This window comes from Acanthochromis polyacanthus, chromosome 19 (genome assembly GCF_021347895.1).
Source record: "Acanthochromis polyacanthus isolate Apoly-LR-REF ecotype Palm Island chromosome 19, KAUST_Apoly_ChrSc, whole genome shotgun sequence".
In the NCBI taxonomy this organism is placed as follows: domain Eukaryota; kingdom Metazoa; phylum Chordata; class Actinopteri; family Pomacentridae; genus Acanthochromis; species Acanthochromis polyacanthus.
In genome coordinates this window covers 3,199,333-3,225,041 of record NC_067131.1, presented here as the reverse complement: position 1 = coordinate 3,225,041, position 25,709 = coordinate 3,199,333, and the positions used below count along the sequence as shown (strand labels likewise).

Here is a 25,709-nt window from a genome sequence, read left to right as displayed (position 1 = left end):
GCTGAAACCAGTAGATTTCTGCTTAACATTTTCTGGAAAAGAGGTTTTCGTTGATCAGCTAAATGAAATAAAATCAACCTGTTATGTAGCAGGTTAATGTTTTCTTTAAGAAATATCAAGAAAATATAACTTCAAATGCCTTATTTTGTCAAAAAAAACACAAAAAATATTAATTTTAATACCACAGATGAGCTGAAACTGATAGATTTTGGCCTAAAATATTGCAAATCAGCTTTTTGTTGATTAGCTTACTGGTTAATCAAACCCTTCTGGTGATTAAGATGGCTTATTTTGTCAAAAAAAACACCAAAAATATTCATCTTTATGTAATAGATAAACTGAAACCAGTAGAACATTTTATTGTAAATGAGGTTTTTGTTGATCAACTAACTGGTTAATGGACTAATTACTTTAATAATTAGTGGTTTGCTTTGAAAATGCCAGAATTAAACTCTTCAAATGCCTTATGTTGTCATCAGATCAGTGTTTTTCGGTTAAAATATCCGTTTTTGTTGATCAGCTAACTGGTTTATTGACTAATTATTGCAGCAGAAAAGTCTATGTATGGATGGAGAAGTTTTAAATGACGATTAAAGATTAAATCTGAATGCTAATCTTCATTTCTTGCTTTTCATTCATCAAAAATTCTCATCATTTATGCAAGAATCAAGGCAATAAGGCCAGAAATGTGACTTATTTGGCATTAAGAGGTAACGTGCACGTCCTGTAACAGCTCATGCACTAATCACCACCGTGCTGCATTCACCTGTACGTCTCCAGGTGCAGACTAACTCATCTACAATCCTCTCACGTACACACTCACCTCGGATAAAAACAGTCCAGCGCCAACTTTTCCTGCCAAGGACACAAACTTGCTAGTGGCGCTGTGCGGGGCTGAGAAGCGCACGCACAGCTGCGTCAATGACACCGGTAACCGTGACCTTTCTCCGGTGGTTCTGCATCCTACAGGTCCGGTGTTGCTCGGTGTGTCGGTGATGCAGCAGCAGCTACACTCACGGTAAGTTATGCACTTGACTGCGTGCATCCGAGGCAGCAACACAACAACACAATGAGGGGAAAACACGCAAAGAGCCGCGGCTGAAAAGGCGCGACACGGCGGTGAAGCGTGCACCGAAGCGGCTACTCACCAGGAGACGCGCTGCCGGTGCTGGATGTGCGGCTGCAGCGGCGCCGAAGATGCTGAGTTGCTGTTGCATCGCCGTCTGCTGCAGGCGGCGCGCTGCCGGTGCCACTGCGGTCCACATTTATCCGCGTCCTCCCCGCCGCTCCGCCGTGCGTGACCGTGCGCGTCGTGTGAGGAGATGGGAGGGACGGCGTGTCAGGTGGAAACAGACGTGATGCCGTGAAACGAGCAGTTCCTCGTCGGGATTTTACTGTCAGACATCTCAACTGTTCACCGTGCGTGTCTCTGCCTCCTCTCCTCCCTCCCCACCGGGCTGGGCATGCCCAGTCCCTGCCTCCTCCAGCTCCGGTCTAGCTCTGGCACATCCTTTATTTCAGCAGGGTAGAAATCTGTTAAAAACATGCATTCAGAGACATCCTCCTCTCAAAAATGTGTCTTAACAAATCCCACCTGTCCTCGGGGTTTGACCTTCACTGTGTAGGATGTGTCCTCAGAGTTGTTCTCCTTGAAGAGGGAAGTTTGGTTTTTGGTCTGTCTCTAATGTCAAAATGGGACATGAGCTTCAAAATCTCTGAAAGTTTTCCCCTTTTACTACTTTTCAACATTGAATCATAGTCAATTAAATTAGGATTTCTGACAAGAATTTCCCCCTAAAATATTCTTTCATGTTCCAGCGAAAACAGATTTCCACAAAGTAAAGCAAATTAATTTAAAATATAAAATTGCATAAGTATTCAACCACTTTACAGTGACTAATTTTGATAGAAGTCAAATAATTAGTGAAATGGAGATCTCCTGAGTGCAGCTAATGTGTCTGAAGTTATAAAGACAAAAATTTTTGGAAGGTCCAGTCGTAGAACTACTCTAATGCAAAAGAAGCCTACAAGACACTCTGTGAAAAGGTTATTGAAAAGCACAAGTCAGAGGATGGATTCAAGAAAATGTCTAGATCACTAAGTGTCCCTTAGAATACATTTAAATCCATCCTTAAGATATGGAGGGAATATAGTGGCTGTTGAGAGGAGGCCGTCCTCAGATTGACTAGACTACAGGCGATGTTTGGTGGACACCGATCACGAGACATTATCACAATCACACCATTTCCACTGTGAGGCATGGTGGTGTCAGCATCATGATGTAAAGTGTGGTTTTAAATAATTAATTAATTGACATTACCTTGTAGAAGTCTGTTTACACTTTGACATGAAAGTGTTTTTGTGAATTACAGTTGAAACTGTTCAACTGTAATTTTACTGTTTTACAATACTTTGTACATCACATTTTCTCTACTCCATTATTTTCTTTGCCATGAAGTCAGGACTCATATGACCCAAAATAAAAGCCAGAGACCCTTTCTCGGATGTAAAACATGTTATCTTTGAAAGAGTTGCATTTAAAATATATAATGGTCACAAATAATCCGACACTAATGTTCCTCCATAACAACACAGTGAGTTGCTGATACAGTCTGTGTCACTGTGTTCTAGTATTTTCTGACAAAGTAAAACTAAGAGTGACATACTCTCTACTGTACTCTCAAATATTTTGTACACTTACATTATTTCTGCAGTTACTGGCTTTTAAGCTGTTAGCTAACTACAGTGACATTATTGCTAAACAGACAAGGAGTAACTTCAGCTAGGTTAGCACAACTTTAGCAACGTAAATGAAAAGTCACTCGTCATGACACATGGCAAAGAGAGTTAAGATGAAACAGAAGCCATGTTGAGTCATTGTTAATTTCACTTACATTTTGGCTCCACCCACTCCTGTAATGTCTCCTGGCTGTAGCTAACTCCTGTAATGTCTCCTGGCTGTAGCTAACTCCTGTAATGTTTCCTGGCTGTAGCTAACTCCTGTAATGTTTCCTAGCTGTAGCTAACTCCTGTAATGTTTCCTGGCTGTAGCTAACTCCTGTAATGTCTCTTGGCTGTAGCTAACTCCTGTAATGTTTCCTAGCTGTAGCTAACTCCTGTAATGTCTCCTGGCTGTAGCTAACTCCTGTAATGTCTCTTGGCTGTAGCTAACTCCTGTAATGTTTCCTGGCTGTAGCTAACTCCTGTAATGTCTCTTGGCTGTAGCTAACTCCTGTAATGTCTCTTGGCTGTAGCTAACTCCTGTAATGTCTCTTGGCTGTAGCTAACTCCTGTAATGTCTCCTGGCTGTAGCTAACTCCTGTAATGTCTCCTGGCTGTAGCTAACTCCTGTAATGTTTCCTGGCTGTAGCTAACTCCTGTAATGTCTCCTGGCTGTAGCTAACTCCTGTAATGTCTCCTGGCTGTAGCTAACTCCTGTAATGTCTCCTGGCTGTAGCTAACTCCTGTATGTTACTGAGGATTAAATGGAGTCTGAGCTCCATGTTTCGGCACAGTGACATCATTCTGCGCGACTCTGACACTTAACAGCATTTACTGTTTTATGAGAAATTAAGAATATATCGACTCTGGCCAATGACGATTATTTTGAAAAGGGCTATAATCTACGGAGTTAATCAGCCAGCCCATAAAGACAAAGCAAGTACAGCTACACATAAGGACAGGAAATGTCAAAATAAAACAGGAAATAAATTGACCAAAACCCAAGACTCCTTTTAGGTACTGTATTCCTTCCACTTTATGAAATGCATAGTCAAAACATTTAAAAACAAAATCTAATTTAATGGATTAAAAATATTTTTTAGGAATTTTATAGTTTAAAAAAATGAATTTTATTAATTTTTATTCAAACAAAATGCAATGACTGTACTAAAAATATTGGTAATTGTTTAATTTTGAGTGTAAAAAATGGTTTTAAGGTTCACACACAACTTTTGTCTTAAAAGAAATTAATTTTAACCGATTTTTATTGGAGCAAACGTAATTTCCCATAAATATGATATTAGATTTATTTGATTGAAATAAACATGTAAAAATATTTTTTAAATTAATTTAAAAAGTTGTAGAAACTGATGAAATTTTGGAAAACATTTGGACGAGCTTAATGACATTTAGGACGAATAAGAGGTCATTTAGGATAATTTTTGATTAACTGTTAGACAAATTTTAAGTGATTCTGGACAATATTTGAGTCATTTTTGTCAACTTTTTGTAATTTTACATTTTTTTTAGTCATTGTGAGCAAGTTTTTAGTAAATCAAACTATTTGGAAATCATTTTGATCGATTTTTAAATAATTGTAGACAGGTTTCTGTCATTTTGGATATATTTTGAGTAATATTGACAAATTTGGATCATTTAGAACATGTTTATGGTGTATTTTCTCAGTATTTGACTCATTTTCTAAAAATCTCGTCATTTCGGACAAATTTTGAGCCAATGTAGAGACTTTCAAAAGTATTTCAGACAAATTTGGAGTCAGATTGGACACATTTTTTGTCAATTTCTATATATTTACAGGAGATTGGGTACAAATAAGGGATAATTTTCAATACATTTCTGCCATTTGGAATATTTTTGAACCCTTCAGGACAACTTTCTGTTGTTGTTCTGTTGTTTTATATCGAAATACAAGTTGGACCCGTTTACCAGTAAGAAAACAGAAGTGATTGTGTTTAACCTTCAGTGTACCGCCGGCGGTACACCTACTAATTTGCATAGGAATTTCAGGAATGTCCGACAGCTGCAAACACGATTATACAAACACTATACGCCAATGGAAAGCTTAGATTCTCATGAATCCGCCGGTATAAACCACTTTCAGATGTGATTACCACAGCGGGTGAGAAAAACACATTTGTCCGACAAAAACAAATATTCATCCATCCGTTCTCTATACACGGCTTCAAAGCACACAGCGTGACTCACATTTCCGGGTTCATTATTACACACACAAAAAAAGATTCCATAAAAAACGGCCATAATCCAACCTTTTACATCCAGATGACACAAGCCAGTAAACTATTTTATCCAAAACATGTCCTGAAGTCGGTATAAAATCCCCGAATCGGTCATTTTCAAGGAAATGCACCTCGCGATGCCCGTCCAATATTCCCCGTATTTTTCGTAATTTTTTTAATTTAAAAATAGAATATTAGCGATTTTTTGTACTGAAAACGGCTGGAATTGACTGAAGCTTAAAGGGTTAAGATAGAGTCATCAGTTCTGTGTTTCTTTATTCTTCACCAATTAGTCTGTGTATCGCAGTAAGAAAATTATAAGTTGGAATCTAATTTTCAGAACTCAGTGTGCCACACGGTGAAGGCAGATATTTTACTTTTCACTCCACTGCATTAATCCAACAGCTTTATGCTGGATAGATGAAGTTATCTGAGTGTAGTTGGAGCTAAAATCAGCTGCATTGTTGTGCTGCTTCCATATAAATGCTTCAGTAATGATTCTTGTCTTTTGACGGAAAAATTCATTAAAAAAAACTTTTACCACCAGGTGTCACCAAAGCACAGTCTGGATTCATTTTTGTGGCAACTCTTGTGACGTGAAACTGGAAAAACACACACAGAAAAACTAAAACTGCTCCATTTAAATGCTCAATAGTGAGAATAAACAATACAGAACTAAATCTCAGCAGATCTGGGGTCATTTTTCCTCTGTATATTAATGACTCACTGCATTAAGAAGCTTTTAGAAGATCAATAAAAGGAGTGCATTAGTAAACTGGGCTTTGAATGACTGTTTCTAATATGTTTTTTGTTTTCTTTTAACATTTTTCCCGTTTTCATTTTTCAATCTTGTTTTTTTTTGGTGTGCAAGTTAGGAAAATATGACTGTAAAATACAGATATTACAAGATATTTATGAGTCATATGCGTGTAAAACGGTTGAGGATTAAATAACAACATTTAAATTGCAGGAAAAATTCCCCTTTATCACAACTGCTCCTTATACAGCCTTTACAAACGTGCAGAAAAGTTATGCAAACAACACATTCATTTATTTCTATGCTAAACTCTGGGAAACGGTCAAATCATGTGAATACAAAATTACAAAAGAAGCTTATTTAGCTATTTTAGCACCTCGTAGCTGTGGAACATACAGAAAACTGGCAGAAAAACTTCCTTATTTATTTTCCTTCATGTGTTCTTGGTCCTGTTTTAGTGTCAGTGATGCTTCATTGACATATTCTATAAATCTGCCTCCCATCATCCATCACTAGCAGGTATTTTTCCACTGAAACGTGTTCCCTTTCACATTAACTGAAGATCATGTTCACGCTTGTCTCAACTGTCAAACCTCATTTCCAGCCCGAAGCATCAACACCAAATTACCTCAAATGCATTTAGATGGCAGCCGCTATAATTCCTGCTCTAATCCTTTTGGATCCACTATGAATGGAGTCAGGACAGGAGAGTGAATAATTTAAAGATATCTACCATAGGGAAGCAGTTTGGCTGTGTCTGCTGGCTTCTTCTGCAGCTGTCAGGACTCAGATTTGAGGCATTAATTTGTCCGTTTACACCTCCGTCCCCATTTAATCTTTTAATTCTTCAACTCTTCACCAACAACAGGTGTAAAGCCGCTGTCTGACTGATGTGTTTATACTGTGGACAGCATAAAGAGCATTAAAATCTTCACTTTCACTCTTAATATTGGCTTAATATTCTGTTTAAGCTACATACAGTCATGGGAAAAATGATCAGACCGCCCTTGCTATCTTCAATTTCTTGTTCATTTCAATGCCTGGTACCACTAACGGTATATTACCTGAAGAATACAATGACCACGACAATAAATGCAGCTGATTCTATTATACTTTATGTCCTATTTGACATGCTTCAGATTCATTGTATTCCAGGGTATATAAGAGGACATTTCATGTCATCACTACATATGCTTGTAGCCTTCGTCTACAAAGAGACAAAGGGAAAGAAATTAGGAAGAAATGGGACTGTTAGCTGTTGGACATTGGCACTGAAGAAGAAGCTGAGAGCCATATTGTAATTTAAATTTTTTTTTCTGTCACGAATTGCTGGAGTTGGCTCATATGCAGGGAATGAACAAGCCGGCCTTTGAACGCAACACAAGATTTTATTTACAGAGAAAATAATAAACTACAGAACAAATAAAGACTACAAACGGAAAACGAAAGCACTAGGCTTGAAAAACTATAGCGCCAGCCAGCGACAGGGTGGCAAATGACAATTTATATGGTAAAACGCAAATCCGGTATTGCCTGGGGACCAGACAGCCTTTATATTGTGTATTACAAATACACATAAAGTCAGTCTGGAACTGCTCCATTGAACCAAATCTTGCCCAGAGGCGGGACTACCGATCACAGCTTGAATTGGAGAGAGCCAATCAGCGTAACACATGTGATGCAATCACTAAGTGACCTAACAATTGCCTTTCCGCCATGATATTTTGTAGTTTTAACAGCTTCCTTCGCCGTACAGGGGTCCTGAGGAAAATCTAAGCTCTCCCTTTCAACAGTGGAGGGCAGCATTACGCAGTCTATCGTACAGCCTGCCGGAATTAAAAATACATCCTTTTTAAAAAGAAAAGCTTTAAGAGCTGCTTCCTGTTGAGGTTTTAAGGACAAATTCAGCCGGTGCAAAACAGAGGAAAGCGCACGAGAGAAACCTCACTCTGTTGCAGTCGCCAGCTCGGCCCTGAAGATGACGCATCGTTAACTCCCGCCTCTGGTGCTCCGATTGGTTCGGTCTGATCTGCTCGGAGCTTGACAACCTGTCAAAATGTGTCAATGGAGGAGGGCTAGACCGTATTCCCGTATATCCCTTATAACAGGAGTACAGTCTAGCTAAGCTAGGCTAAATCCGGTACACCGCTGAATTACTCAGTTAAGATACCACATCAGCTCCAGGATTACAACTAGGCACGGCTGCTCCTACAAGAGCAATACTACGAGTTACTCTAATACAACGACAGTCTCTAGGAAACTAAACTACGACACAACCTACTACTACACAGGAATGCTCGGGACGGGGCCACAGCGAAGTTGGAAACAGGTGAGTGGATGCCGGGACAGGTAAATCCAGTACTGCAAGAAACGGAGGACAGCAGCGGTTAGCGTGTTGCAGAAAACAAACAGAATTTCAATGCACTAGCTGTGAGCCCTACAAGCTCTGGTCACGATCCAGCACAAAGAGGTGGGTGGCATCTCCTTTTATGCAGCGTTGGTTACAGGTGTTCCACCTGTCCCAGATCTGGCTGATGAAGCAGATAGAGAGCACCTGTCGCCTCGCTGCATATACCTAAAAAGGACATGAGAGGGGAGGGCACTATCTAGGCCTGGCAGTGGCCAGCCTGACAGTTTCAGACGATATTTATATCTGACCTGCCTGTATTTTGTGTTGGAATTATTTTTATTATACATATAAAACTCTAAAAAATAAAAAGGAATCTCTAAAGTTGTTCCCACTGACTTGTAGCTTCTGAACAATTTGAGAGTCCATCTACTGAGAGCTTTGAATGGTGTTTCTCTGTTCAAGTTTCACTTCTGATTATTTCACAGCTGAAAGCATCAAACTTTCTGACAGCCAGAAGAATTAATCTAAACAACACATTCATTTCATAGAAGAAACAAATGGACACTTAAACATGAACAATAATATCAGTATTATTGGAAATGTGTGCAGTTTCAGTATCATGTGCAATATTCATTTACTTCCTCAGTATCTTCACCAGTTTTACTTATGAACTTTCTATTCTCCTCTTATTTCAGTTCAATTCTTTGGATTCTCAGTAATATTTGATTCTAATTTCTTATCAGTTTTGTCATGTCATTTTGTTTTCTGAACAATAGCTGCCACAAGAATGTCAAAACAGATCAGAGCCTCATATCAGGGTTTTATAGTTTTATACTGAGCCTGTTCAGAGGCCAGACCGGAAAGCTGCTGTCAAATAAAGTCTGTATGCCGATGACATTAGTTTATTACAGGAGGGTGCTAATGTCAAGTCACTGTTAATCATACAGCATGTTTTGTCATGAATCTAGAGGGTTGGACCTGAGCAGAGAGCCACACTACCAAGGCCGGGTGGAAATGAGAATGAGTTTTATTGTCAGGGAAGTGAGTGATGGCAGAGGGTGAGAGGAGCCGGTGTGTAGGGGGAGTGGCTGGTGGAGTCGGGGTTTGGGCCTGATGGTTCCAGAGCCGAAGGAGGGAGGACGTCGGACCCTGACGATCCGGGGGGCCAAGGTGTTTGGTGGGCCAGACAGTGACTAACGTCCAGGCGGGGGAATCTCCAGGAGGCTGTCGGGAGGCGACAAGCAGCCGGCTTGCTGCTGCGGTTTTCCGGGTCGGCGAGAGTACAGCTGGTCAGGGTTCCAAGGAGAGGGGTTCAGGCAGAATGGGGGATCCAGGAAGGGAATAACCGGTGCTGAATGGTTTCGGGAGGACAGACGAGGGATCAGGGCGGAGGGAGTCCCGGACAGCTGAGTCTGGACGAAGACAGAGGAGAAACAGGGTTAAAATAGTCACAAAACCCAACGGACGTCTGCAGGCTAGAGAGCGAACTGACTGGAGAGTCTTGTTCAACAATCTGGCAGGGAGTGGATGGTTGAACCGGTACTTATGGCAGGAGTGGTAATCAGTGGAATGTTTGTCAGCAGTCCGGGAGCCGTGGAGGTGGAGTTAGCTGGGAAGCTGAACTCCACTCAGGCGCCAAGCTGTAGGGGAAGATGGGGTAGAGGAGTGGATGGGAGACCAGGAAAACAACAGACAGAAAGACAGAGAGGTAGGGAAAAGTTTTTTTTTTTTGGGATGCCAGGTGTGAAACGGTGTGAAGAGGGAACCCTGACATGTTTAAAACTACTGACAGTTACTGACTGGTTTCGAACTGAGAAATAAGATTAAAATTACATAATTACCTGAACTTTTTAAAATGCAAATGAGAAACATCTGTTCTAAATTTCATATTTCGACCATCTGAGACTAAGTCCAGATCTTAAACCACTACATGTAGAGAGGTCAAATTAAACCAGCTCCAGGTGAGAAACCACTATGTAAGCTGAACTAGAGGTGAAGAAAACTGTGAAATATTCTCTTTTAAAGAGGAATGTTGACAACTGTCAGGGATTTACAGCCTGCTTATAGTTTGTTGTTTAATGAACCACGGGGTTTGTAGAAGTTGTGTCGATGTTCAGTGGCATTAAAAGGGTTGAATGTTGAAATAATCTAATCCGTCACGTGAAATCAGTCAGCCTGTCAAATGTGCTTTTATTGTGAAACACTGCCTGCTGCTTACTCACAGGTGGAGTCGTGGAGTCCTGACTGGTCCCAGGAAACGGCTCACCTGAGCCACTGATCGCGTCGAGGAGTCGACTGGGAACTTTATTTTTCTTCTTCTTCTTCAGCGCTTTGAATAAAGTGTAAGTTTGCTTTGTTTGCTGCTTTAACTTCAGTAATGTTGCTGTTTGTTTCTGCTCTGTCATGTTTCTCCATGTGCACTTCTTATTTCAGCAAAAACTCTGGATCACTGCTGTTTAAACATCGATCAATATTTATATTAGGTTATTGATTCACTGCAGTCAGTCACTGTTTATATTAGATTATTGATTGCCTTAAGTAAAGTTGATCAGCTGCTGATGTTTCTTTGTTTCTTAAGAATACAAACCGCGTCATGTCTTTTACTTTCGGTTTCCCACATATGGTTTCTCTGTGAGTCTCTGCTAGAGTGCCTGTATAACCAGAGTGGCGACAACTGGGGATTTGACACCATTTTGTTTCCATTCACTCAATATGGGACGCGCAGCGCGAGGTGCACATTCACGAAAACTAGCTATTTGTGGATTGTTTACTGATTTCAAGACATGTTTTGGACAAAATATTTTACTGGCTTGTTTTGTCTGAATGTCCAAGGTTGGATTATGGCAGTTTTTTGTTGAATATTTTCATCTGTGACTAGTTTTGAGCCTTCAAAGGTGAGTTGTGCTGTTTACGTTATTTGTTGTTTGTTGGACAAATGTGTTTATATTACCTGCTGTGGTAATCACATCTAAAAGTGGTTTATAGCGGCGGATTCATGAGAATCTAAGCTTTCCATGGGTGTATAATGTTTCTATCATCGAGTTTGCAGCTTTGGTGAATTTAGCAAAATAGGTTTGCACATGTATGTATTTCATGCATCTCCATGCATGAAAATGGTCAAAGTCAAAATAATCACAACTGCCTAAAATCACATCAAACTTTTCTAACTGTCATTCACCCATGTACTTTCATGTTACGATGTATGGGTGAATGACAGATAGAAAAGTTTGATGTGATTTTAGGCAGTTGCGGTTATTTTGACTTTGACCATTTTCATGGATGGAGATGCATGAAATAGGGTGATATCAGGTAAATTGGGCCATCAGGTAAAATGGGCCATTTAAGCTTTGGATGTCCTAGCCCCTCTGATTTTTAGAGTCAATGACAGCAAATGGTCTCAAATGTTTGCTACAACTGTACTTAACATGAAACAACAGATTTTATTGGTCTGTGGTTGTTTTTGTGGGCGGAGATAAGATTCAAATCCACACTGCACCGGAAAACTGCGTGGTGAGTGGACTGGCATAAGAATTTCTGATAAAAAATTATAAGGATGATAAGTCAATTAAAGAAACGTGTATATATAAAATTTTTGATGTATAATATCTGTCTTGATGACACCTATCAGAAATAATGCTTAAAGTTTGGTATTTGGACATTTTTTTCAAAGACTGACGTTTTTGTTAGTGACCCAATTTAGCTGAACCTATTCAGGTAAGTTGGGCCCCCTGGTTTCAGCTAAAATGGGCCACCCTTTTTGTCAGTCACACATGCACACATGTACACATTTGAAGAGAATGGAGTAGGCATTTATGTGAAAAGGATGCATCTGCCTAAAAATAATGATGATCAGTGTTTTTAGTAACAATCCACTGACTTTATCTGCAGTGAGTATGGCAAACAAGAAGCAAGTGAGAGGAAACGAGAGAGGGACTGAGAGATGGAGGAAGAAAGGAGACAAGCAGAGGAGACAGAAAGTGAGAGAACAGTTGAGGATAGATGAAGAGAGGAGGAACAAGGACCAGAGAGGAAAAGAGACGACCCAAAGGCAACAGAGGAATGGATCAAGTGTCTAGTGTTCAATCTGGTGCCATGAGAGCTGTGGCAAAGAGAACGGCATCTATGATTTGTGGTTTAAGTAACCTAGGCCATGACATATGTACCTACCCAAGCACACACACATTTTAAAATTTTGACTATTTAGATATTATCGAGGTTCAGTGTTTGCATTCATCCCATTTGTAGGCCAAGTAGGTTGCAGTTGTTGTTTTTTTTATCATTATTTATGTGTTTTTACCCAAGTTCACAGTGCCATGTGGATTCAATACATTTGCCATGAGCAGATCAGTTAATCATTTACAATGTAATGAATTGTCCTGATATTATTAAATTGTTCTTACACAGTATGTTGCCATATTGACAGTTTTTTACAATAAAAATTGATGACTATCCCTTTGCAGTTGGACTGGCCCAACTTGCCTGATAAGCGTCCCATTTTACCTGATCAGCTGGCCCATTTTACCTTAACTTTGCTTGTGTAAAAAAATTGGCACAGCTGACGTATCAAGACCTGTAGGAACTACACAATCCTATTTACTAGATAATTTCAATGCAAAATTAAAAGAAAACAACCATTACTAGCCATAAAACCACATTTTAATAGAATACATTGTTTTTTGTTAGTGCTACAAGCGATTTACCAAAAAGTGGCTCATTCTAGCTGATATCACCCTACGGGCCGCTGAAGTTTAACGGGGTAACCCGTTAAACTTCAGCGGCCCATCTGAGCTTCGACAACAGCCTCCCTGTTCATTCACATGATTTCCAATTCAACAAACAGCTGACAGTTTTCTGTTTCCTATTTTCCGTCCAACCTGCAGTCACTTATCAGCCTCATATGACCCGAACAGGCTCCGTGTTGTTCACATGTTTCTGGGCTGTTAGCCGCCGTTAGCATGAGGATGCTGTTAGCCACATGCTTACAGCTGCAGCACCGTACAGGCGGACGGGAAAACGTATTTTACTAAATTGACCGAAGCTGCAAGCTCGATGATAGAAACATTATACACCCATGGGAAGCTTAGATTCTCATGAATCCGCTGGTATAAACCACTTTCAGATGTGATTACCACAGCGGGTAATATAAACACATTTGTCCAACAAACAGCAAATAATGTAAACAGCACAACTCACCTTTGAAGGCTCAAAACTAGTCACAGATGAAAATATTCCACAAAACGGCCATAATCCAACCTTGAACATCCAGACAAAACAAGCCAGTAAATTATTTTGTCCAAAACATGTCTTGAAATCAGTAAGCAATCCATCGTTTTCGTGAATGTGCACCTCGCGCTGCGCGTCCCATATTGAGTGAATGGAAACAAAATGGCGTCAAATCCCCAGTTGTCGCCACGCTCATTATATAGGCACTCTAGTCTCTGCAGCTCCATGACTCCATCTGCTGGACTGATAGTAGAAGTGCAGCAGCTGATCTTTTCCAGGAGGATCTGAGTGGATCAATGATGTTTGTTTCCTGTGCAGGTGAAGGTAGAAAGTGTGTGTGAGCTGCTGTGAGTTGAACATCATGGATGAGTGTGAGGACAGAGAGGAGGGAGTCCCTCCCTTTAAAAGCTCTCTGTGTGGGGAACAGGAGAACCAGAGCAAAGCTAAGAGGTGAGACCACCATCCCTAACTGTCCAGGACTCTGTTGCATGTCAGAGCTCAGCATCACATCACTGCTGCATGATTATTCACAGGAATCCACCTGGACCCGGACCCGGACCTGGACCTGGACCTGCATCCAGCTGTGTGTCCTTCAGGAGTGACCAGTCTAAGGAGTTTTATATTGATTTTAAAGGAGAACAAGGTCCTGCTGCTAGTTTGATAGCAGACTGGCTCCTGATCAAACAGAACAAATGTTTTGAAGAAATGATGCTAACATGAACACCATCAACAGAGACATTAAAAACAGAACCAGGTGGATCACAGCAAGAACTCTGAGTTCACTAAAATATTAAGAAATAGTTTGACTGGATAAAACTCCAGCCCTGGAGCAGGAACGTTGAACCCCTATAAACAGTCCTGAAAGAAGTTCTACAGGGACGGTTCCTGTGGTCAGAACAAAGATTGATGATGAGCCAAAATGAAGAGAAAGTTGTTGCAGTGGAAAACAGACTAATGTTGGAATCTCTGATGAACATTATGGACCTTCAGCTGGTGTTTGTCTCTGTGTGATAAAGTGAGAGTTAACTGTTGATGTTGATCCACAGAGTGGAGCAGCAGAACTCAGAGTTTCCCAGAGCTCAGTCTGTCCAGCAGCATCACCTGGACTCCATATTCATGGTGAGTTCATGGACAACAAGTTGTTCTCCTTCTGTTGTGTTCAGGCGTCTCCATGCTGATCTTTGTAGACCAGTGGACTGTCAGCGTGTCCAACATGGAGCTGATGTTTGACTCCATGATTTCACTCTGATGGACTCATTGACACATTTCTGTGTTCCAGCTGCTGGAGAACAACATGGTGACTTTTGTGAAGAAGGAGCTGAAGAAGATGCAGAAGGTTGTGAGTCCAGGTTACCCAGAATGCTCAGAGAGTCAGAGGGAGGGTGATGATGAAGATGAAAGGAACAGCAGAGAGATGCTTGAGCAGATCACAGTGTTGTTCCTGAGGAGGATGAAGCAGGAGAAGCTGGCTGACCGTCTGCAGAGCAGTAAGAGGATTTGTGTAAAGACTGAAGCTGCTGATCAACAGAACATTTGCTAAAGTCTCTGAATATCTTCACATAGTCAGTCTTTAGGGGACAAACTGTCACCTTCACTTAGGGTTGGGCGATATGACCAAAATTTTATATCCCGATACGATATAATAACGATATAGCATATTTTTTGGTAAATTCAATGAATGAATGGGACCCGGCAGCGGCATACCTTTCAAAGTACAGTAGTTTGATCCTTGTCGGTCTTTTTAAATCCAAACCACCGCCATATGACAGAAGTTCCCCCTCTTAGTGAGTATAAAACACCCAAAATATGTTTTTGAACTAGAGGCTAAATGCTGTGGTTTATTATCCCCTGCCTCCACGAAGTGGAAAAGGGGGATATAGGTTTGGCCTCCGTCCGTCCGTCCGTGCTTCCGACATGAAGGGGACAGCTTTTCTCGAAAACTATTACAGCTAGGATTACGAAATTTAGTGTGTAGCTTCACACCATGGACACCTTGATCAAGTTCAAAAATGAGAGTTATGGCCCTTGATCACTATTTTGGATATAGACTCATAGACATCACATGTGGCGGGGGATATTGATGACCATGTCATCTTGTTTTAGCATGACAGTGAAGAAAACATTTTCATTTATATTCCGCTCTGTAAGTCTGGATGGGATCTGTAGTGACTTTGTGCATGCGCGATTCATCTGCCGTCTGGCCGTGGAGTGATGTGGGTCTCCCCCTCCCCTCACTGGGGCTGCTGCGGACTGACGGCCTGTCCTTTGGGACAGGGAGAAGCTCACAGCAGCACATGCTGCTCGTTGAGGACAGTAACTACAGAATGATCCGAGTTTTCCCTGTAAGAGTCTCCAAAACGGTACAAAAAGTCGCTAGATTTGTCGCTAGTCGCTTTTGACAAAAAAAAAGTCGCTAGGACGCTTTGGAAAGTCGCTAGATTTAGCAAGAAAGTCGCTAAGTTGACAACACTGCCGCTGCCGCGTGCCTGGGCTTGCCGTAAGGCACGTCGGTGATGTAAAATACTGCCGTAAAGCGTGTTTTGCGACACTGCGATATAAACGATAGGATCTTCACATAAAACGATAGACATTTACTATCGTCCAGACGATATCTATCGTCATATCGCCCAGCCCTACCTTCACTTTATTGCTACTTTGGTGCTTTAATATCCAGGTAAATTCGACTTCACTCCTTCTTTCTTGTGTTTTCATTCAGAACTTGCTGCTGCAGTTTGTGGACGTGAACTTAAATGTGGTCTGAAGAAGAAGTTCCAGAGAGTGTTTGAGGGCATCGCCAAAGCAGGACAGCCGACCCTCCTGAATGAGATCTACACAGAGCTGTACATCACAGAGGGAGGGACTGCAGAGGTCAATGATGAACATGAGGTCAGACAGATTGAAGCAGCATCCAGGAAACCAGACAGAGCAGAAAGAAGCATCAGACTAGAAGACATCTTTAGAGGCTCACCTGGAAGAGATGGACCAATCAGAACAGTGATGACAAAGGGAGTGACTGGCATCGGGAAAACAGTGTTAACACAGAAGTTGACTCTGGACTGGGCTGAAGACAAGAGCAACCAGGACATCCACTTCATGTTTCCATTCACCTTCAGAGAGCTGAATGTGCTGAAAGAGAGAAAGTTCAGTTTGGTGGAACTTGTTCATCACTTCTTCAGTGAAACCAAAGCAGCAGGAATGTGCAGCTTTGAAGACTTCCAGGTTGTGTTGATCTTTGACGGTCTGGATGAGTGTCGTCTTCCTCTGGACTTCCACAACAACGAGGTCCTGACTGATGTTAGAGAGTCCACCTCAGTGGATGTGCTGCTGACAAACCTGATCAGGGGGAATCTGCTTCCCTCTGCTCACCTCTGGATAACCACACGACCTGCAGCAGCCAATCAGATCCCTCCTGACTGTGTGGACATGGTGACAGAGGTCAGAGGGTTCAACGACTCACAGAAGGAGGAGTACTTCAGGAAGAGATCCAGAGATGAGGAGCAGGCCAGCAGCATCATCTCCCACATGAAGAAGTCACGAAGCCTCCACATCATGTGCCACATCCCAGTGTTCTGCTGGATCACTGCTACAGTTCTGGAGGAGCTGCTGAGAACCAGAGAGGGAGGAGATCTGCCCAGAACCCTGACTGAGATGTTCATCCACCACCTGGTGGTTCAGACCAAAGTCAAGGAGGTCAAGTATGACTGGAGTCCAGACAGCAGGAGGATGATTGAGTCTCTGGGAAAACTGGCTTTTGAGCAGCTGCAGAAAGGAAACCTGATCTTCTATGAGTCCGACCTGACAGAGTGTGGCATCGATCTGGAAGCAGCCTCAGTGTACTCAGGAGTGTTCACACAGATCTTTAAAGAGGAGAGAGGGCTGGACCAGGACAAGGTGTTCTGCTTTGTCCATCTGATCGTTCAGGAGTTTCTGGCTGCTCTTCATGTCCATCAGACCTTCATCAAGTCTGGAATCAACCTGCTGGAAGAACAACAACAAACAACATCCTGGTGGTCTGAACTGTTCCAGAGTAAATCAGCACGTTTCTACCAGAGAGCTGTGGACGAGGCCTTGCAGAGTCCAAATGGACACCTGGACTTGTTCCTGCGCTTCCTCCTGGGTCTGTCACTGCCGGCCAATCAGAATCTCCTACAAGGCCTGCTGACACAGACAGGAAGTCTCTCACAGACCAATCAGGAAACAGTGGAGTACATCAAGGAGAAGATCAGTGAGAATGTGTCTGCAGAGAGAAGCATCAATCTGTTCCACTGTCTGAATGAACTGAAGGATGTTTCTCTAGTGGAAGAGATCCAACAGTCCCTGAGATCAGGACATCTTTCCACAGATGAACTGTCTCCTGCTCATTGGTCAGCTCTGGGCTTCATCTTACTGTCATCAGAAGAAGATCTGGACGTGTTTGACCTGAAGAAATACTCTGCTTCAGAGGAGGCTCTTCTGAGGCTGCTGCCAGTGGTCAAAGCCTCCAACAAAGTTCTGTAAGTAGTTGGAGACTGAAGATACTTTTCAATTTTGCTGCTCTTTCATCAGTATAATCTGCTTTTTGTCTCTTCAGACTGAGTGACTGTAATCTGTCAAAGAGAAGCTGTGGAGCTCTGTCCTCAGTCCTCAGCTCCCAGTCCTCCAGTGTGACAGAGCTGGACCTGAGTAACAACAACCTGCAGGATTCAGGAGTGGAGAGTCTTTCTGCTGGACTGAAAAGTCCACACTGTAAACTGGAAGCTCTCAGGTCAGGACTCACACTTTGAAACTAAAAGAAATGTAAGATTGATCCTTGATTTGCTTCAGATGCATCAAATCTGCACCAAAATGTAGCTGAAAGACAAAGAAGAAAACAAAGAGTGAGAAACATCCAGCCAAGTTCAAATGTTTGACCACCTGAACAGTCCACCTTCTCACCAGCAGAGCTTCTGATTTATCCTGATGACTCTGTGATTCCTGATCACCTGATATGTGGACTTACTGCTGCTGTATTCTGGACATAGTGGGATGTATTTGTTGTCAAAATCACTGCTGTCTTTTCAACAGGACATAAAATACTGTACTTAATGTTTTGCTTCTTTGCTTATCTGTGTCTCTTCAGACTTAATAACTGTAATCTGTCAGAGAGAAGCTGTGGAGCTCTGTCCTCAGTCCTCAGCTCCCAGTCCTCCAGTGTGACAGAGCTGGACCTGAGTAACAACAACCTGCAGGATTCAGGAGTGGCGAGTCTTTCTGCTGGACTGAAGAGTCCACACTGTAAACTGGAAGCTCTCAGGTCAGGACTCACACTTTGAAACTAAAAGAAAATGTAAGATTGATTCTTGATTTGCTTCAGAATCATAAAATCTGCACCAAAGTGTAGCTGAAAGACAAAGAAGAAAACAAAGAGTCAGAAACATCCATCCAAGTGTTGTCCATCAGGTTTGTGTTGTTTTGTGTGTGCAGGCTGTCAGGCTGTCTGGTCACAGAGGAAGGCTGTGATTCTCTGGCCTCAGCTCTGAGCTTCAACCCCTCAAATCTGAGAGAGCTGGACCTGAGCTACAACCATCCAGGAGACTCAGGAGAGAAGATGCTGAGAGCTAAAGTGGAGGATCCACACTGTAGACTGGAAACTCTCAGGTACAGACAGACAGACACTCTCAGGAAGCTTTTAGCCTACCTTAACACAAAGAGTGGAAGCAGAAGAACACTGTTAGCTCAGCTACACACCATGGCTGAAGGGAAGAGGAAACTGTTAGCGTAGCTTAGCACATCAACATGACACACAGGGAACCTTTTAGCCTAGCTCCAGGAAGCATCAATGAGTAAAGCTGAATAATGAGTGTAAACTGAGCTGGAACGTGACGAGCACAGGACAGGACTTTAGAGATGCTGCATTCAGGTGTCTGTGTCTCCATGTTGGACTGGTCCTTTATCAGTGGAACAGTGTGAGAGCCATGTAACGTCCATGTGTGCTGCTGAAAGAGTCTCTGCTGCTCTGACCGTCCTCCTCCTTTCAGGGTGACGCCTGCTGGAGTCCGATGGTTGACACCAGGTCTGAGGAAGTGTAAGTGTGTTTGAATGGATTGATGGAAACAAAGCAGCACATTCAAGCATCTTCAAAGTGTCACATCTCTGAGGTCATCATCAAAGCTTTAATACTGATCACGTGATCCATCAATAACTGCAGCTGTGTTGTGTTTGTTCTCTCCATCAGATTCCTGTCAACTCACAGTCGACACAAACACAGTAAACAGAGAACTCATACTGTCTGACAACAACAGGAAGGTGACATTTGTGGAGGAGGATCAGTGGTATCCTTATCATCCAGACAGGTTTGACTGGTGGCCTCAGCTGCTGTGTAGAACTGGTCTGACTGGTCGCTGTTACTGGGAGGTGGAGTGGAAAGGAATGGTTCTAATATCAGTGAGTTACAGAGGAATCAGAAGGAAAGGAGACAGTGATGACTGTCTGTTTGGATTTAATGATCAGTCCTGGAGTCTGTTCTGCTCTGATTTTCATGGTTACTCTGTCAGACACAATAACAGTGAAACATCCATCAGGTCCTCCTCAGTCTCTCACAGAGTTTCAGTTTATGTGGACGTTGATGCTGGAACTCTGTCCTTCTACAGAGTCTCCTCTGACTCTCTGATCCACCTCCACACCTTCAACACCACATTCACTCAACCTCTCTATCCTGGATTTGGCTTCGGCTTTGGCTTCGGCTTCTTGTCATTTCGTTCCTCAGTGTTTCTGTGCTGAGTTCAGACTCCAGAGTCTCCTCCTGTTAGAGAAACAGTGTTGAACAGATAGTTCAGTCTCTACATGACTCTGTCACTCAGAAACATGTTTTCAGATTACAGACTTTCAAGGACACACTATACAATGAGATTATTGAACAACAAACTACTGTCAGCTTTTAGTAAGATACTATAATTCACTTCAACATATCTGTAGTAAAAATCTTCCAGCATTCTGACCTTTTCAAATGTGTTGATGTGAAAAACGGAATCTGCTTTGACATTTTGAACACATAATACTGAGTTGTTTCTTTTGAAGACGTTGTGTATCCACTAATGGTGGTCAGAGAAAAAGACTTTGTCTTTCTGAGAAGATGTTTTGCATCTAATGGAACCTGTTTGTCTTCATAAAAATGAAATGTTACTTACATTGTATAAAGATGTGCAAATAAACTTTGTAAAACTATAACTGATCAATGGATTGAACTCCAGAGTTTTCTATTTAGTACAAAAATCTGTTGTACTTGCGCTTTTTCTTTGAGAATCTGGATAATTTTCCACTAAATAAAAAATAAACTGATCAACCACCAGCAACTAGTTTCTTCCACACACTAAGAATGATGAAAAAACTATGTAAGAATGGTATGATAATGAGCTATAATATGGAAAGCTAATTACAGACCTGTCTGCTGTGGTAATGAAGCTGATGTGTGTTGAATGTCAGACTGCTGGACTGCAAGTGGCTGTTTTCTTGCAACAACGGAACTTGGGCTGATGCTTATGTTTTCCGCTGTTTACAATTCCCATGTAAATATTGTTGCATGATATTGTGTGCCAACTGCAGTTTTGTGCTTTGTATTGTTGTACCTGCTGTTAGGATGACCATGGTAGATGGTCACCCTCTGAGCCCGGTCTCCCTCAGGCTTTCTTCCTACAACCTAAAATGAGGTAGGGAGTTTTTCCTTACCACTGTTGCTATTGTGCTTGCTCAGAGGGTATGTGCAATGGTAAACCTTAGCATTGTGAAGAGCCTTCAGACGACTCTTGTGATTTATGCCATATAAACTCATGGAACTAATGTGATGATATTCATTTATGTTGTTTGTTTAGTAGGGTAAGAGGGGTAGACGTAGAAATAAAAAGCTTTTGCTTCTGCCTACACCCTTTCGGTTGTATATAGATTTAATGTATGGTTTTGTCTTGTTTTTTTTGTTCTTGATTCCTTAAAGAACCGAATAAATTTCTTTCTTTCTTTCTTTCATTCATTCATTCATTCATTCATTCATTCATTCATTCATTCACATGCGGCCTGACAGCTGCTGTTGAGTGATTGGGACTTGGGTTCCAGAAAAGCATCTTTTAATAACACCGACAAGTTCTTTCAAAAAATTCCAGCATTATTACAAACATTGAATGCAACACTTACTGTAACCTAGCAACTGACCCACAATTAATTGTGTTGTTCAGGAGGCACGTTTGAAAAGTTAACATTAGCAGTTCTATTTATGTGAGAATAGCAGCATGTCTTTTTCTACCCTGAAAAGACAAATCGGCGAAGAAAACCGTCGGTTTAATCTCGCATGGACTGACAAGTATTTATTTATTTACCACCAAATCCTAACGCCATATATGTGTATGTGTGTGTGTCTGTGTATATATATATATACACACACACACATTTGGAGGATTGTCTCCAAATTCCTGAGGAAAAGCTAAAATCATCAGCAGAAGATTGGATCATGTTGGGTGTTCCAACAAGACAATGACCCCAAACTCATCAAAAGTGGTGAAGAAATGGTTCAATCAAGCTATAATTAAGGTTTTAGACCCATCTCCCCAAAGTCCCAACTTAAACCTCATCAAGAAACAAATCTGTATCAGAAAGTCAGCAGATTTTACAGATTGTCAGGTTTAAAGATGCAACCAAGAACTTGACAGAAGCTTGTAGATGAGGACTAAAAGCCTAGTTCGGGGTTATGTATAGTTTTGACTCAACAGATTTGGTCTTATTTCCAGAAAACCTTTAATAAACCTGTGACAGAACCACAATTTATAGGTCTTTTATGACAAAGATGCATGTGTTTCAAAGATTCAACAAATGATCTAGAGGAGAATTAATATTTAAAAGTGACACAGAGTGACCGAAAGTCTCATTGCATTACATGTTTTGTTTTCCTTGACATAAATTCAGACATTTCTGCTACAAATCGATGCAGAAAAGACACAAACTGGTGCCACAAAATTCAAATTTCCTAGAGAAGCACAAACAGATGATAAACTTCCCCTAAAATAAACATTTCTGCTCTCTAAATGATGCGATTGGGAGCAGCTGGGCTGCTGAAAGACTCCGTTTGTTTCCTCTTCTGTCCTCCACCAGCTGCTGCTCTGACACTCTGAAGAGCAATTAAACGTCCTCGTTAAACTGCGTCAGTCTGTCTGCTGTTAGAAACAAAATGCTTGTTTGGAAACAGAAAACGTCTGCAGTTTTTCACAGCACAGAAGAAGAAACATTAAGCTGGATACAGCTTCATGTTTTTGCCCACCAGGTGGCACTCACGCTTTGTGTTTCTTATTTTTCCAGGTTGCTTGAGAATGAATTCATGCAACTAATATTCAGAGAGCAGAGAAATAATGTATTCATCTTCATTGTTTTATTAGATAATGCGACCAAGCTGTGAATTTTTTTCCACAGTCGTGACCTCGACCTCCAGCCGTCTGTCCGTTGTCTTCATTTTATCTGCTTCACCAGGAGTTAAAGAACGTGCAGACGGAACTAAACACCAAGACAGAGCTTCATTTAGTTGGTTTTTACCACCAAACTAGCAACATTTGAAAAGGTTTCTGTCATTTAGGACACATTTTGAGTCATTTTGGACACGTTTGGGTTCATTTAGGAAAATATTGGAGTTAGGACAATTTTCAAGCCATTCTAAGTAAAATGTGAGTAATTCTGTAAATTTGTTTTTTAATTGTTTTAACATATTTTGACAAGTTTATGTGATTTTGGAGTGATTTTGGGGGAAAAAAATACTGTCATTTAGGATACATTTGGGGTTATTTAGGACACATTTCTGTAATTTTTTTTGAGATATTTTAGACAGATTTCAGTTGTCTTTAGATAATATTTGAGGTAGGACAACTTTTAAGCCATTCTAATCTGAATTTTAATAATTCTGTGAATTTATTTTTTAATTTTTTGACATATTTTGACAAGTTTGTGTAATTTTGGATGGATTTAGGGAACATTTAGGATAATATAGGATATATTTGGGGTTATTTATGACAGGTTTGTGTAATACTTTGATACATTTTAGACAAATTTCAGTTGTTTTTGGACAGTATTTCAGTTAGGACAACTTTCAAGCCATTCTAAGCAAAATTTGAGTAAATTTATTTAGTCGTTTAAGGACACATTCTGACCTATAAGACTATTTCTGAGCCATTCTGAACAAGGCTGGAGTCTATTAGACAATTTTAAACTTAATTTGGATAGATTTTGAATCATTTTGAATCGATTTATGCCATTTTGTACAAGTTTGGGGTCACCCGAAAAATTTGTTTATGGATTTTGAGTCATATTTGAGATGTTCCAGTCATTCTGGGCAATTTTAAACAAATTTAAACAGATTCTGAGTCAGTTTTGACATTTTTAAACTTATATTTGATATATTTGGAGTGAATTTTGGACAAATTTATGTCAATTTGGACAAACTCTAAATAATTTTAGAATGTTTTTAGCAATTTAAGACACTTTTTTGAGCCATTCTGAAGTAATTTTAAGCCAATTTAGTCATATTTTGGAGAAGTCTCTGTCCTTTTGAATACATTTTGGGTGATTTGGGACAAACAAAACAGTCCCACTTTGCACAGCCAGGTGTGCTGCATTTTCCTTTTTGAATAGAATCTGTTTTTTGCCTTTTCATTGTCGGTCAGTTCTGTGAACAAATCACCTTTTATTGACTTTTCCTGTAAGTTTCATTTAATCACATAAGCAGTTGCATCACGGTGAACCTGGGACGATACCTTTGCCCTGGTTTGAGTCCAGAGCTTCTCATGAAGTGTCAGAAGGCGGTGATCTAACAGATGTGTGGCGTTACGTAACTGCAGGTCCAGATGTACAGCAACTGACTCACTGCCCTTTTGTACAGACGGACGATTGCACCAGTAAAGATAAGGAGTTGTTCTCAGAGAAGGAGGTGTGTGAGGGTTTTATGCAACTAAAACGTGATGATTAAAGGGTTTAACCCAGATTTTAAACAGAAAGTGATTAAAGAAAGTAATGCAAATCCCACAAAATTAACAATTTAGAGCTGCAGCTAATGAATACTATAATGATCAGTTGTTCTGTAGCTGGTTTCCTGATTGATTAAACTTCAGAAAAATGTGAAAAATGCTCATCACAGTTCCCCAAAGTCCAAGGTCGCGTCATCAGATGTCTTCTTTTTACCGATCAAAAGTGCAGAATCCAAGGATAATCAGTTTATGACCAGAAAAGACCAAGAAAACCGCAAATATTCACATTTCAAGCTAACTAATGAATAATAAAGACATTTAATTTGAGCTCATTTTGTCAAAAAGCAAAGAATTTTTTCAGAAAAATCTAAACTATAATAGTAATATATAAATAGAAAATTACTGAAGGATATGGACATATGAAAAATGGGATTTAATTTGAATTTAAAAAATACTAGTATCATTTTGATAAATATGATCGATACCAAATAAATAAATAAAAAGAAAATACAATTTTGGCATCAATACTGTTTTAAGTGCAGCAATAACTGTGCATGTGCTGCAGGTTTTTGCATGTATAATTCAACATAATATAATATAAAAATTATAATTAATATAATGTTAATATATAATATCATATCATTCTATATCATATAATATAGTATAATATAATGTAATATAATGAATAAAATTCTGCATTATTAACACTATTTTTAATAAAGAAATAATAGCATATGTGCTGTTGTTTTGTACATGTAATGCAATATAATTATAGTAATACTATATGATAAATATTACAGTTTAAAATAGAATTCCAATTAATGCTTAAAAGAAACAAAGCGAAGCAAAATGAAAAAAGCTCATGTGTTCAGTTGATACAAATAGATGCAAAATCTAAGAAAATAAAGACAAAACAGATGCAGAGACACAAACACATAAAACAACTAAAAAAATGCACAAAATAGCAACTACAAGATACAGAATGACAGCAAAAAGATGCAAAACAAGCAAAAGAAGATGCAAACAAAAAATGAATAAAATGAAGACAAAATGATTCAAAACAACTGCAAGGAAACACAAAATGGCAACTATAAGATTGAAAATGAGAAGTAAAAGTGTGATTATAAAGAGATGTACAATTAACACAAATACATGCAAAACAGACGCAAAAAATAGATTAAAACAGCTGCAAAAGAATAGAAAATGTCAATTACAAGCTGCAGAAGGACACAAAAGATGATAAAAAATGACCAAAAAGAGATGCAAACTGATTAAAATACACAAACAGATATAAAACCAACGCAAACAGACATGAAAGACAACAAAATATAACAGATAGGTTTAAAACGACTGCAAAGAAACAGAAGCTATGAGTGGCAGAATGACAGCTAAACAGAAAAAGACACAAACCAGCAACACAAAATGATTTAAAACAACTGCAGAGAAACACA

The 25,709-nt window shown here is 40.3% G+C and overlaps 2 protein-coding genes across 11 annotated transcripts in view; one reads left to right on the top strand and one right to left on the bottom strand.

Moving 5' to 3' along the window:
* LOC110960741 (PH and SEC7 domain-containing protein 1-like) overlaps window positions 1-1,763 on the bottom strand; it is a 111,450-nt gene extending 109,687 nt beyond the window's left edge. For 2 of the 4 annotated variants that reach the window (XR_007937912.1, XM_051939256.1), the window contains exon 1: window positions 1,149-1,763. The gene's annotated coding sequence lies outside the window, so the exon portion shown is untranslated. The remainder of the gene's footprint in view (window positions 1-1,148) is intronic. The other 2 variants (XM_051939255.1, XM_051939251.1) reach the window with 2 other exon arrangements.
* Window positions 880-21,277, top strand: LOC127531052 (NLR family CARD domain-containing protein 3-like). 7 transcript variants are annotated; one of them, XM_051939260.1, is made up of 11 exons: window positions 880-1,018; window positions 10,311-10,428; window positions 13,628-13,759; window positions 14,356-14,428; window positions 14,589-14,796; window positions 16,026-17,802; window positions 17,880-18,053; window positions 18,408-18,581; window positions 18,752-18,925; window positions 19,306-19,352; window positions 19,503-21,277. In XM_051939260.1, exons 3-11 carry the CDS (start codon window positions 13,671-13,673, stop codon window positions 20,045-20,047), a joined length of 3,261 nt encoding a protein of 1,086 aa, XP_051795220.1. In that variant the 5' UTR covers window positions 880-1,018; window positions 10,311-10,428; window positions 13,628-13,670; the 3' UTR covers window positions 20,048-21,277. The 7 variants fall into 7 exon arrangements, with proteins under 7 accessions (XP_051795220.1, XP_051795219.1, XP_051795224.1 ...); XM_051939259.1 differs by lacking the exon at window positions 880-1,018 and adding an exon at window positions 7,758-8,065; XM_051939264.1 differs by lacking the exons at window positions 880-1,018; window positions 17,880-18,053 and adding an exon at window positions 7,758-8,065.
* The last annotated feature ends 4,432 nt before the right edge of the window (window positions 21,278-25,709 follow it).